The sequence below is a fragment of the Grus americana genome, chromosome 1 (genome assembly GCF_028858705.1).
Source record: "Grus americana isolate bGruAme1 chromosome 1, bGruAme1.mat, whole genome shotgun sequence".
NCBI lineage: Eukaryota > Metazoa > Chordata > Aves > Gruiformes > Gruidae > Grus > Grus americana.
Window position 1 is genome coordinate 208,121,427 of NC_072852.1, and position 13,448 is coordinate 208,134,874.

General features: G+C 35.1%; 1 protein-coding gene across 1 annotated transcript in view; it reads right to left on the reverse strand.

The window, feature by feature from the left end:
• Positions 1–13,448, reverse strand: part of DEUP1 (deuterosome assembly protein 1) — a 50,183-nt gene that overhangs the window by 9,410 nt on the left and 27,325 nt on the right. Inside the window, exons 8-12 of the mRNA XM_054812710.1 lie at positions 9,406–9,551; positions 8,676–8,781; positions 6,955–7,152; positions 5,835–5,921; positions 3,119–3,318 (exon numbers count right to left, since the gene is read on the reverse strand). Coding sequence (XP_054668685.1) covers positions 3,119–3,318; positions 5,835–5,921; positions 6,955–7,152; positions 8,676–8,781; positions 9,406–9,551 — 737 coding nt within the window. The remainder of the gene's footprint in view (positions 1–3,118; positions 3,319–5,834; positions 5,922–6,954; positions 7,153–8,675; positions 8,782–9,405; positions 9,552–13,448) is intronic.

Sequence of the window (13,448 nt, forward strand, 5' to 3'; positions counted from 1 at the left end):
GTTGACATGGCGACATATGGGACAAGAAGTGAAAGAACAATGTCCTCACAAAGGGAATTTATATAGACAGGATGGATTTTTCCAGACTCATATATCCAATCAGCCTGGCCCCTTCACGATCAATGGCTTCAGTGGTGCAAAGCAAATTCCCTACACAGACTGTGCTGGTTGACATACCTAGTCTTGAAAAAGAAAACAGATCTTTAATGACCAGAGTGTCTTCAGAATTTGTGGCGTTGCTTTTACCTTGCAAGCGTAACTGCTAGCTTGATTTTAAAAATGGTTAGAAAGTATTTTTCTGAAGAGATTGTTTTCGCTGCTTCCAGTTTAGTTATTGCAATAACTGATACAGTGGTGAGTATCACTAAGACTGTGTGACCTCCAAAGGGCAGTGGAAACCTCCTTAAGACCGATACTTCACTGTCAACACAGATCCTTTAAGCAATCCCCAGCTACCTTAGTAAGCTTCAGCCCTAGCCTCTCACTTTTGCCACATGACGAAAGAGCACTTTGGGTTGACCAATTACCTATTTTGCGTATATTTTTATGGTAAATAAATAGCCTTTCATTTGGGAACTCACATGCATGTTTTAATTTTGGAAGAAACAGGCTAAACACATCGGCTTCATCAGAGAAAGCCCTCTTCAATCATGCCAAAATTTTCATCAGCTAAATGTGGCCAGGGTTTAAATAAAGGAATGAAGTCTTGAGGGTGGGGAAAGCTTATGTAAACGGCAAGTAAAAGTAAGTCGATTATCATATATGAGAACATTAATTAATTAAAGCGGTTATAGGTAGGATGTAACCACAGTCCTTTTTAGGAAAAAGATGTCACTCCTGCATATCTTACTTTGCAATATTTAGAAATTCGCCGTACACTGAAAGAAAGAAGAAATCATGCCTCTTTCTACATCGCCACTGTAACTTCCTGCAATTTCCTGTATTTTCTCTAGAGGTCTCCTATCCAACTAACGACTGTGCCCATGCCTAGGATTCTAGTACTGACTGTGAGACATGACTGAAAAATATTATAGAATACACTTGATTGAAGACTTCTTTTTTTTCATCTTGCAAACCTTTCTAGGTTTCTGAATGCAAATAGGAAAAGCTTCTGAAAAGTACTATTTAAAACACAAACACACACACACCCCTTGCACAAACACCATGTTTTCTATTTTTTACTGTGTAAAAAAAGTCTTTGTGCCCTTTCTCCAGTGCCATAATTACCATGGAAACAGAACTGCAAATTAAAACAGAAATATCATGGTTTATGCTCACAATAAAATAAAACATACCCCAGAGTTTAACTGAACCAACATCAATTGCCTGGTTTATCTGCATGCATTTGAGGGTTGAAAATTTAATTTTAGTTTTCTGAGAAAATCTTGAAGTAGTTTCCTGTTTAGAAACAGAGAACTGATAGTATAGAGAGGGCCCAATCTTAAAGAGTGGCTGGCTGATGTGTATATACAGTACATGTGGAATTTGCACATTTTTTGAAATCTGTGTATGTATTTATTCAGCTGAATAGCTTTTCATTTAGGAAATAAAATGCATGTTTTAGATCCTGAAAAACTGATTCAATATATCTGTTTCATCAGATTAATTAGAATTATAATTTAAATTGTTGAGATTTCTGTGTTGAGAAAGGTTAGCTCTCCCAGGTTTCTCTCTCCCAATTTTGGTTTAACATTGGTCTTCAATGGCTATGAAATTAAAATTTTGCAAATTACCTGGATGGTTCTATTGTCTCATACACTTAAAGTCTCATGAATGAAATGTCACAGTTCCTCATGTACAGCAAGTGTAATTCCTGAGAAAATGGGAAAAAATCTTACTTTTTCTCACATAAGAAGAGTGGAAGCATGAGTAAAAATTGTGCTGACCAATTTTTGGTGAAATTATGAGACCTACAGGTGCAGAATAGTCTATATCTTGATTTGTAAATATTTGTTTCAGCAAAACATTCAACATCATTTGAAACTTAGTAGGAAAACAGCCATACTTGCCACTTCCACATATATATATATAAAAATGTATATGCGTATATATCTGTAACTACATATATATGTATGGTTTTTTACATACACATGACTACTACCTCCAACACTAAACATCATATTTAAAAGGAAATTTTAGGCAAGAATGCCAGGGGTGCTTTTCCATTTTGCAGAAGGAAAATCACTTTAAATTTTGCCAAAGACTGAATGTATGAGTTTGAAATCTTAACCTGCACAATTTTGGCTCCAATTATTTAAACCTTACTTCACAGAAGTGTTTTACATTAGTGCTATCATGTAAGCTCTTTATTACAAATGATTAAAATAGTTAGCCTCCTATTAATTTTTACTCTCCTGTACTGTGAAATATTGTTTAGCAGGGAGTTTAATTTTCTTTTTATTACTGCAATGCCATGATTATAACATGTTTGAAGGTAATTCAGTACTTCACTGAATACAGGGAATTAAGGAAGTCATCACTACAATGTTTTCTATGAGTCTGAGTATCCTTAAGTCTCATTATTTTTCCCTAACAAGGAGTTTATTGTAGTAATGATTTATTCAGGGCATCTGAAATTATGTTTCTTTTAAAAATCAGGTCACTCAAGAACACCAAAACTAGACAAAGCATTAAAATATATTTAATGAAACTTCCAACAAATGAAACTGGCAGGACACAAAGCTTTCCAGCAGGAGTTGTAGTTCAAACTGCTTATTAAGATAACCTCCTGTGGAGCAGTTTACCTCTCGTGTTGTTTTTTTTATCCTTTCCTTGTCTTGTGTTTATTTGCCAGTAAAAATACATTCTGTCCTGTTTTGCAAGACCTGGAACTAAGAATAACTTAAGCAGCACATAAAAAGTTTTTTAAGTTGCTTTATGTGACAAATAGTAAAATAATTATCAAACATTTCTGGGACTTCATTTATTGCCCAATTCAGTTAGCCACCCAGAAAAATGTAGGAAATTCTTACAAATATACTAACTAGGCCTGATATTTATGTTGGTGGGAGTTCTGAATGAACAGAAACAGAAAAAAAAAGCTTAACAGTTTGGCCCAGTTAGATGCTTCCAAAAAACTTACTGCAAGTTTCACATATGTGTACAATCTAAATATTACCTCTTTTCCTTTTCTTGCATCTTTGAATGGGTTTGGTAGCTGTGCTCTGTTTCTCCATATGTATCCATCTGACCCAATATCGATGTTTCTGTGTCATTTTGTAGTTTAACAAGACTATTTTGTAATCTTACATTCTCATGTTCCAGTTTGTGAATGGAAGCTGTGAAATTTCCATGTTCTTTGTTAGATAAATCTATACTCTGTGAAAGGAGATAAAAACATCATTAAATAGTTATTTTTTTCACAATAAATGGATGTTAGCATTTTTAACAAGCAAACACAAAACAATGTTCTATGCTAAAGAAAGACCTAGCTACCATATATAATCATGCAGCACTTATAGCAAACTAAGACAATTGCCTGCAGAAAAAACCCCCTGTAGATAAATGGAAAAGAAGGGATAACAGCCTCTATAACACAAGAAAACAAAATTTCTCTACAAACATGCATTCAAAATATTATTGTTGTAAATTCATCGCTTGCTTTGTAAAACTTATGACACAAAAGCAACCATAACAGCTATAGCTGCAGACTGTATTGCTCCCTCCAGTAACAATTCCACCAAAAATAATGAGAAAAATGATAGAAGTTCATTACTGTACTAGATACAGGGTATGTCTACAGGCACAATGTAACGTCTGTGTCGAGATACAGTCACCTTCAGTTTCAGAAGTTGTAAAGTCAAGCCATATTAGCACAGTGCTCTCTGTCTCCGTTACTAAATCCTGCCTCTCAGCTGGGTTAGCCCACATGGTATACAAGTCCAAATACTGAAAGTGCAAGCAACACGTGCACTGCGACCAGGGCCTAAGGAGGCCCAACCACTAGGGTATCAAGAGGGGAGGATGGAGATTAGCTCTGAAAGTTGACTAGCCAGGATACCCCATTCCTTTTTTGTCCTATCACTTATTCCACGAAGCCTGTGCAGCACACCTGAGCTAGCTCATCCAGAACTGCCTCTCTGCAGAATACTGCTGTGCATCGCGCAAATACATTTGCAGTAACAGTATCTGTCATCAACAGAAAATTCTCAAAAGATTTATCAGATTACATACAAAAGACTAAAACCCCATACATTTTATTAAGTTGTGCTTTCATGTATTTCTAGATTTACCTTATTCTTTTGGAAACCAGTAACTCGTGAGTATTAAGGATTTGGTTCTTAGTATACTGCTAGCACAACAGGGCTCCTGCACTGGAAAGCTTGTCTATTCCTTGCACTAACTGGTCTGATGTCATCTCTTCCTGTAAACCTTGCTTTGCTTAGCTAGTTTTAGGGGAAATTTATGATTCAAGCTGGCATGGAAGTGCCAGAAAGTATAAGAAAATTTAATATTTTGTGCAATGATGGGGGGGCAGGTGCTCAGCTATGTCTCCCAAGTGGAGAGAAGCGGCAGAACAGAGGAAGGAGGAGAGTGCTACGTCACCCTACCGCTAATAGCTCTAGAATCAGCAGTACAGTTACAATGGCGTGAACCCCAAAACAGAGCTGGCGTAGCTACATTGCTTTTGAAATCTAAAGAATGCATTGCACCATGCTGACTTGGGCTGGCACTAGTCTGAGGGGTCTGTGTAGTGCTCTACTGTACTGTATGAACACATCTGTAAAAATCTCTCCAGTCCCTGCAATCTTAATATCCAAAAACCTCACAATCTTTAATGTTTAGATCCTCACAATAGACTATTAAAGGAGGAAAGAACTATTAAGTCCACAAATGCATTGATATGTGTAGTGACCTTAGTTTATCTAGTAAATGGATTTTATTGTTAAAATTTAACAAACACATGATATCTACAAGGACTCTGGTGAGCAGCTCTTCTCAATCTTCATGAAGAATCTAACTGTAGAGAAGAGTTAGACATGCATACACACATCCCTCTATGTTTCCACAATAATATATCATGTATACACATACATATATCTCTAATATTGTATATGTATGTACAGGTAATACATCACTGATGGACATATACGCTATTTTAAGGGTGTGAACAATGGGACATTCTTTCATGCATTTGTCACTCTACAGTAAGACAATGAACAGGCTACAAATCCCCCAAAGTTGTATTTACAGCACTATTTACAAGAAACATTCCAGTGTTTTTTCTATTGATAGATACAATAACTGCAGATGTAAGCAGGGGATATTTTGAAGCTTTTTGTGGAAGGCAGCGTATATAATATTTATTATATCCATATAAACTATAGTGCTACATGATATTATGGCACACTTTTTATGAATTAGACTTTAAATATCCCCTGTTTGGAGAGAAATTCTAAACTCTGAAAATAAGCTGGGTGGGGGCAAAATGTGTCAATTTTTACATTTTTATTTAAATATCATATGAACAAAGGGGTAAAATAGTAAAAAAGGGACATATTTTTGTATCTGTGAGAATTATGAGTGTTTAAAAATAAATATTTTCTGAAATAAGTGACATTACTCACAAAAATAAGCTTCCAGAAACTGTTCAGTGTCTAGGCAGTTACTGAAAAATTTAGCTAACTTCTAGTTTACTACAATTGAGGTCAAAATTACTCCTAGCTATATCCATCTTCAGGCTGTGTGTGCATACCTCTTGGTTTTGATTGTCACACACCTTAGTCTTATTTATTTGTTTTACGCAAGCTGGAAATCTCTAAATCTGCCATGATATCAATCTACATTTACATTAAATAAAAGTAACTGTTCTGCATATTGCAGAGATAAATTACCGTGCAACTTTTACACTCCTGTTTTTCCACCATCTCTTTTAGATGTGTGTTTTCAGATTTGATAACTTTGTACTGGAAATCCAACAGCTAGGAAAAGATTCAATTCTTAGTTAAATGCAAGAATATTACTGTTAACTTGAAATAACACTGATTATAGATGTATGTAAGTATAAGTTTACAAAATATACATAAAGCATTATGAAACTAATTATAATAATTTTTTAAAATACAGCAATACTAAAGCAGAATAAAGTCTTAAATCATCTATAAAAGATATACAAATGCAATGCTTCTGATTTTGTTTACCTTTTTGAAAGAAGTAACCACTTGGGAAAATAAGGGAGTTCACATGCAGTTATGAGATACAAAGAGGGACAGATTTTGCAGGCCACTGAAACTGGATGAAATCCTACTCATGAAGCCTAGAAACAACATCCACTCTTTTAGTAATGCAATAGGGAATATGGCCTGGTAAAGAGTGCCATACAGTAGCAGATGTCTCTCGTTTTCCCAAACACTGACTCTCCTATTGTCAAAAGTAAAGTATTGCATTGGTCACAATTTTCAATATGCAGTGACCCTCTCAGAAAACTCAGAGATACCCAGAAACCTCTAAATATGAAGGTTCTTTTGGTTTACAAAACTAAGTAATGAAGATAACATATTTCCTTTTAAAACTGAAATTTGCCATTAAAACACTGGTATCTTACAGTTTTCAGCTTTAAAATTACCAGAAGTTTCAAAACAGATTTGTAACATTCTTCAAAAAGCTTTAAGAAAACCTGAAAAATTAAGAAACATTCTAGATAATCTAATAAACTGTTCTAATGACAATGTGCATGTAATAAAACGAACTGAAAGTTTTCAAGATCTTTTTCATGTTAAAATGGTAACTATGTTCGATGGTCAGAATGAATTGAAATTTTGATGTACAGTTGACATTTACTAGCGTTTTCTTGTTCCGCTATCAATTTGGCTGCTTGAGTGATACTTCACAAATATTACAGCACTGTGATGAAAACTCCAGCAAGAAATGTAATGTCTTTTTTTCACAGATATATGTGTCATTATCAATAGTGTGGAGTAAAATGATCTAGGCTGGTTTTGCCTGCTTGCATACCTGTTGTGTAGCTAACAATTTCTCTTTTATCTCTAACTCCATTTTTAACTGTCTTTCCAGAAGACTAGCTTTCTCCATGATAGTTGCTATAGTGATCTCCTTCTGATGAAGCTCTTCTGTCAGGTCAGAGATTTCTGTCTTCATTCTTTCCTGCTCAGAGCGATGGTAGTGCTCCTCTCGATAAACATGGTTTCTTATCTGTAGCAAATATGTTTCAAAAAAGAAAAAATGTTGTGCGGTAAATATGATTGCATCACTTGCTACCTACCAGTGACTTTTTTTGCGGTTGCTCGCAAGACATCAGCTCTTCTAACCAAATCAAAGATTTTTGAGATTGTATAATAAAAATGTCTTAATGAGTAAATGCACAGAGCTTTATTTATTTTTACATCTTTTTCAACCCTTCTCTTGTGCTTTCATTTGCCTATTTAGTATTAGAAATGATCAAAATACAAGGCATTTAAATTAACATTTAAAAAGAATGTAATAAAAATAATGTTAATTTTAAGAATCGGAATTTATGGCAAAGAATATCCAAGGAAATATCCATTCAATAAACCTAAGTATGATTTATTGATATTGCTCCTAAGTTAATTTAGGTTTAAAATAAGTTTAACGCAGCCTAAATTAACTTAGGAGCAATATCAATAAATCAATCTAGAGACTCGTTAATGAGAAACTATGTTAGAAATAAAGAGTATATATGGTAAATCACATTATGAGAATTTTTCCTGCCATTACATATAAAATTTAAGGTCAAATTTTCTGTACTATCTCCTGTGCAGAGTTTTCCAAAGAATCAACACTAAGATTGTTTTCATAATCTTTCAACTATAACTAACAATTTAGTACTGATAGATTTTATTATGTAAGAAACAAAACTACAAAAAACAGCTTAACAACCTTTGAACCCACTTTAATAATTCCTCGCAGTACTGTACACAATCAGTAACAGATGGCATTTTGTTTTTATTTATGCAAACTACACAGAATTGGAAACAAATAGATGTAGATGCAAAAAACCTAAGAGCTAGATCATGACTATCATGCCAAAATTGCTGCATCCAAGTCAGCTGCATCCAATTAGAGATATTCCTGCTTACATTGCTACTCAGCAAAACAACAACATGCCTGTAAGAGGAGTTCTGAGCATCCTCTGCTCCCAAAGTGTTTTGTCCTGCCAAGCCACATGCCGTTGCACGGTGCCATGCCACTACTGCTCGCACACAGCACTGCTGAAACGTGCAATGCAATGTGACACATAGTTCAAACTAAAGAGCGCTGTGCAGCAGGTGACTGATGAAGCTTAACCTTGTGTAGGTACCCACCAGAGTGATTTGTATCAGTTGATCTGTTGGCATACCCTACATTGGAGACCAACTACAAACCACTACTCACCTCCTATAGCCTATTAATTACTCATAGCCTTGGAGGGTTTATTACTTGCATGGTATTACCTGAACCACTGTGATGCTTAGGCATGGTCTCTTCCCTTATTTCAATGAAGTAGCTAGCTCTGTCATTAGCACACAGAATCCGAATGTCAATTTTACAGCTATACAACTACCTCCAGAAATGCCACCATATATGAAAACTTTTTCATTTATGAAAACTTTGTGTTCTCCCAAATCCACAATTTACACCCAAGATCAGTACTTTGCTCTCTTCTAAAAATCCTGTGTTGCAGTTAAGATCTGGAAATACCCAATAACATGAAATACCTTGTTTAGCTCTTCTTGTTGGTGTTCTTGACTTTGTGCTAATAGTAATAACTCAGTGTTTTTATTTTCTAGTTGCTCAGTAAGTTGTACACAAGATGATTGATGCCTTTAAATAAAAAATAAACAAAACATGAAAGAAGCAGAACATTCAACCTTTGCCTTACAGTATCTTCTCCGCAGGGTAAAACTGTGGAAGACTTGCTTGCTGTTGGAAAAAAACCAAACAGCCAAAGATTTGGCCTAAACCAGGTTGGATCTTGAGAGATTTCTAGAGATGAAGGACAATGCAAATGCATGCAGAAACAATCTTGAAATCTCTTGTAGATTGGTATTTCATATAATCTCAAATAGCTACGGTAGATTAGATAAACCATAAGAAGATGAACATTTTACTCAAAGGAATTTAGGGAGAATCTAAATTGCACTACTTCCAAAGTGTTTTAATGCCAAGAAAATGAAAGAGATTGTAAACATATAAATATAAATACAAAAATGCATCGATTTGTAAAGATCTAGGCAGCATTAAAGCCTTTTAACAAAGCCTGCATCTATTGCTTGCAATCTTGTCATATATAATTGCCAATGAAAATGTTTTTTCTAAAATTGTTTAGAATCTGACATTTGAATCCAGAGTATCTTTTTGAACAGACTTAATATAAATCAAATGTAAGAAAAAAGTTATTAGCTCAGAAAGACTTGTTAATTTAAATATTGTCTTCAACATACATACTTTATTTTAATTTCCTGCATGTCTTTATACTCTCTGATTTTCAATAATTCTGTATGCAACTGTTTGCATTCCATTTGTATCCTTCTCCAGAGAGCATCCCGTGACTGCAGCTCATTTCTCATTTCTGAAAAGCTTGCCTCCATGTTCTAAAGAAACAAGCAAATACATAAATAGTTAAATAAAATTAGACAAAAAGTGCTGTATTTTGACACATCATTTTCAATACCTGTACAATTTGTATGAAAGGACATACATGCTTTTATTTTGAGTTTCATTTCTGAAAAAGGTATTGCTTTCATGTCAGTTCTTTTTTCCAGAAATGTCATCTAAAAATCAGGTGCTGAATACTCTTTAGCTCTTGCAATGTTCCAATGCATCTGTCTCTGAAACTATCATAGGAAAGATCATTCAGAAGTTCTTTATTGTACTAACTGCATCTAAAATAAATAGTTTGCTTATTTCAGCAGCTTCTGCACCCTAGAACGTGCTTCATACGCAAGAAGTAGATCCATAAGTAAATTCCATTTTCTATTTTCCTAACAGCATTTCCAAATTTATAAGCTTGAAAACCGCAAGGCTACAGAAAGGCAGGATTAGGTGCATGTCTTCATTAAACATGGAAGCTTGGAGCAGATACATCTAGCTTTATGTACTTAGATAAAGTATGTGTTCAATCATCCCCAAAACTAGTTCTATCTGCATGGAGTTAACTGTTTATTTAAATGAACAGCATAAATTTTTCAAACAATCATAAAAATATTTTTCCTAAGGACTACACAAATGTTCTCTCTATTTTACCTTTAATTTCTGATTGATAATGTGATAGACAACCTGAAGATACATGCTACATTTGGCATCATAAAATCTGAATTCCCCAAAAAATCAGAATTCCTCCAAAATATACTGAAAACCTACTAAAGATAAAAACTTGGAAATATAACCCACAAATAACAAAAGTAGCAGTAATTATCAGATTCTTGCAATAATAATATCCAGAGAATATTTATTTCCTCTCACCCAAGAACCAAATTGTGTTCCAGATTTAAAAAATAATATTTTCCAAGGATGTTGATCATTTGCCTTTAAAACTATTATACTAAAGCCACTAGTATTGTTCATAATTTCTTCATGTCATTTCATTTTAATATTGTTTCCATGTTTAAAAGCAAAAATAAAGCCTTTAAACTTTCAAAAGGCAACTGGAATCCAGAAATGACACCACAGCAAGGAACTTCAAAGGTTTATTTCCCTTAGAGCCTCAGAATGACCTTCCTTCCAAGAAGCCTGTGGTTTTCCTCTGGCTGAAAGGGCTGCTGAAGACAGATATGAAGCGCTTTTGCATTTTTTTATAGGGGCTGCATATACAGATTAATTCATCTTATCCTTTGTTAAATTAAGGCTGAGAGCGCTTTTTTAAACTCTGAAATGCAAGTCTGGGCGTATTCATGTGAAATAAAGCTTAATGAATTGTTAAAATTGTCTGCAAGACTTGCTTATGATCATCTTTGTGACTTCAACGTTCAAGAAATGGCCACGATTATTTTATAACGTATGAATTTGGGGGAGGGTTACCCCTCTGAATTCACTCTGGGGTGGATAAGGGGAATGAATGCTACACAATTGTGTGGTGGAAGTCATATCATCTGTGGTGGACTGCAGTCATCATACATATTTACATAAATTGTATTTTCTTCTGTGAATTATAATAATAGCAGGAACAACAGCAGCCACAATAATAATTTAAACAGAACTTCAGGTCAAGAGTTTCACACATCATTTAAAAAAAATCATTTAGATATGTACCACTTATTATTTTAGGAAATATCTATTGCATCTAGTTAAAACATCAAAATAAAAATTAATTTTGAACCAGAAAACTTTAGGGTTTTTTTTTAGAAAATATCTAATGAAATATTTTAAAAGTCTGTTTCAAGCTGAAAAATTTACCAAATCCCCTTTTCTTCTGTGAAAAGTTTTGCTTTAACTAGCTGGCCATGTTTGATATCAAAAGGAAGTCTCAAAATTCTCCTGATCAGCTCCTGTTCTAATTCTACTGAAAGCTGTTCAACCTTTCTTATACAATTATATGCTGTATTTCTATGTAAATTAGTGTCCAGCGGCTGACTTAATGCAGACTTTCCAAGAACCAAGCCTCCTGTGTGATGTTTTCAGGCTGCCTCTCATGTATGGCTGCAATTATATTTGTCAGGCCATTCACAAGGTAGAGAAACAGTCTGCAGTCTCAGTTTGGATCTTCTAAAGTTTGTATTTTCTGTACAGTCAACAAATTGGTCTTCCATACATTTCACTTTATCACTGTTTCCTTGCTAATTAATAGTACGAGAAATATTTAGAAGCAGACATGAAATGGTCTTAGACATAGAAGATATATGTGGCACAATACTAGGCTTGCTGCATTGCCATCAGCCTTCTCCCTACCAAGGGTCCCATCTACTCCTCCCTCCCTCACCCACATCGGGTCCAACTATTCCTATCCTCCACCTAGCACTCCTTCATGCAAACTTGCTTACTCCTTCTGGCTGACAACAGGCCTTGCACTTCCTTCTTTCTCGTATCAACATTCCTAAAAAAATATTTTCTCTGAGCTACACGTTTTCACCATACATTGATGATGACTTTACATCAGTGTTTTCTTCTGCAGCTATTTGCAAATGAAACTTTTCTAACGAACACCACAGTATTCCACACCACCAGCACAGTTATTCTGCAACTTTCTGCCCTTTAGCTGATAATGTTACGTAGCTCTAGCTCCACTTCTACTTAAAATGTCTTCAGCGCTTCCTACAGCTCCTGTATTATATTCACACAATTCCAAAAATCCTCTTCCTTGACTGTTTTCTTAAAGGCTACAGCATGATGGCATCTACTCTCTCTGTAGTACAGCATCTATCCACCGGCTGCAGTTGCCATAGAATAGAATAGAATAGAACAGAACTATTTCAGTTGGAAGGGACCTACACTGATCATCTAGTTCAACTACCTGACCAATTCAGGGCTGACCAAGTTAGAGCATGTTGTTAAGGGCATTGTCCAAATGCCCCTTAAACACTGACAGGCTTGGGGCATCGATCCCCTCTCTAGGAAGCCTGTTCCAGTGTTTGACCACCCTCTTGGTAAAGAAATGCTTCCTAATGCCCAGTTGAAAACTCCCATGGAGCAACTTTGAACCATTCCCACGTATCCTATTGCTGGGTGCCAAGGAGAAGAGATCAGCACCTCCCTCTTCACTTTGATTTGTTCCACTCCATACTCTAGTTCCACTACTTTTGATGGCAGCTTTTTTAACAGGCCCCAAACCAGAAGTTTTTGCTTGCATACTGATAACTTGTATACAAGCAAATGACTCAGTGAACTAATGTGCAAATGAAATGTATCAACAACACGTGCTAGACTTGGCTGTTCTGACAACAGCTGAAATAAACCTCTGCCACATATATGTTAATTCCTATAAAGTATATTGCATATGAAGTTGTAATTCTGCAAGGTTGTCTATAAAAGAAATAGATTATCTTTCTCCAGAAAGAGTCGAAGTCACTGTAGGGCACTCAATATATTACTGAACCTTGAAGTACTTAAATAAATAAGCAAAACCATAATTTATATATGTTACCAGAAAAAAAAATAGCAACGAGAATCTCATTCCTGATCTGTTTCAAACATAGCTAATAAAAAAGGCTGTAAAGATCTTGTATTATCTCAATCTTGTCAGAACTCATATATCATGACCAAATGAAGAGGCCCAAATGGCTCTCTTCATAGATCAGTGCTGCGCTGAAAAACAGTACTCTAGGGATAAGATAAAAAATGACTTCACGTGGTTCTTCACATGGCTGGCAACTTAAAAATTCATTGACTGCAAAATCTTCTCACAATAATGAAGTATACCATACACTTTTCTATATACTTATTTACTAGCTATATGGCACAGTGTACAACAAGGTGTAAATCAGATAAAGAGATTTCATAGAAGTCATTTATATACAAGGAAGCAAGTGAACTAGGTCAAATTCCTGTAGATGATA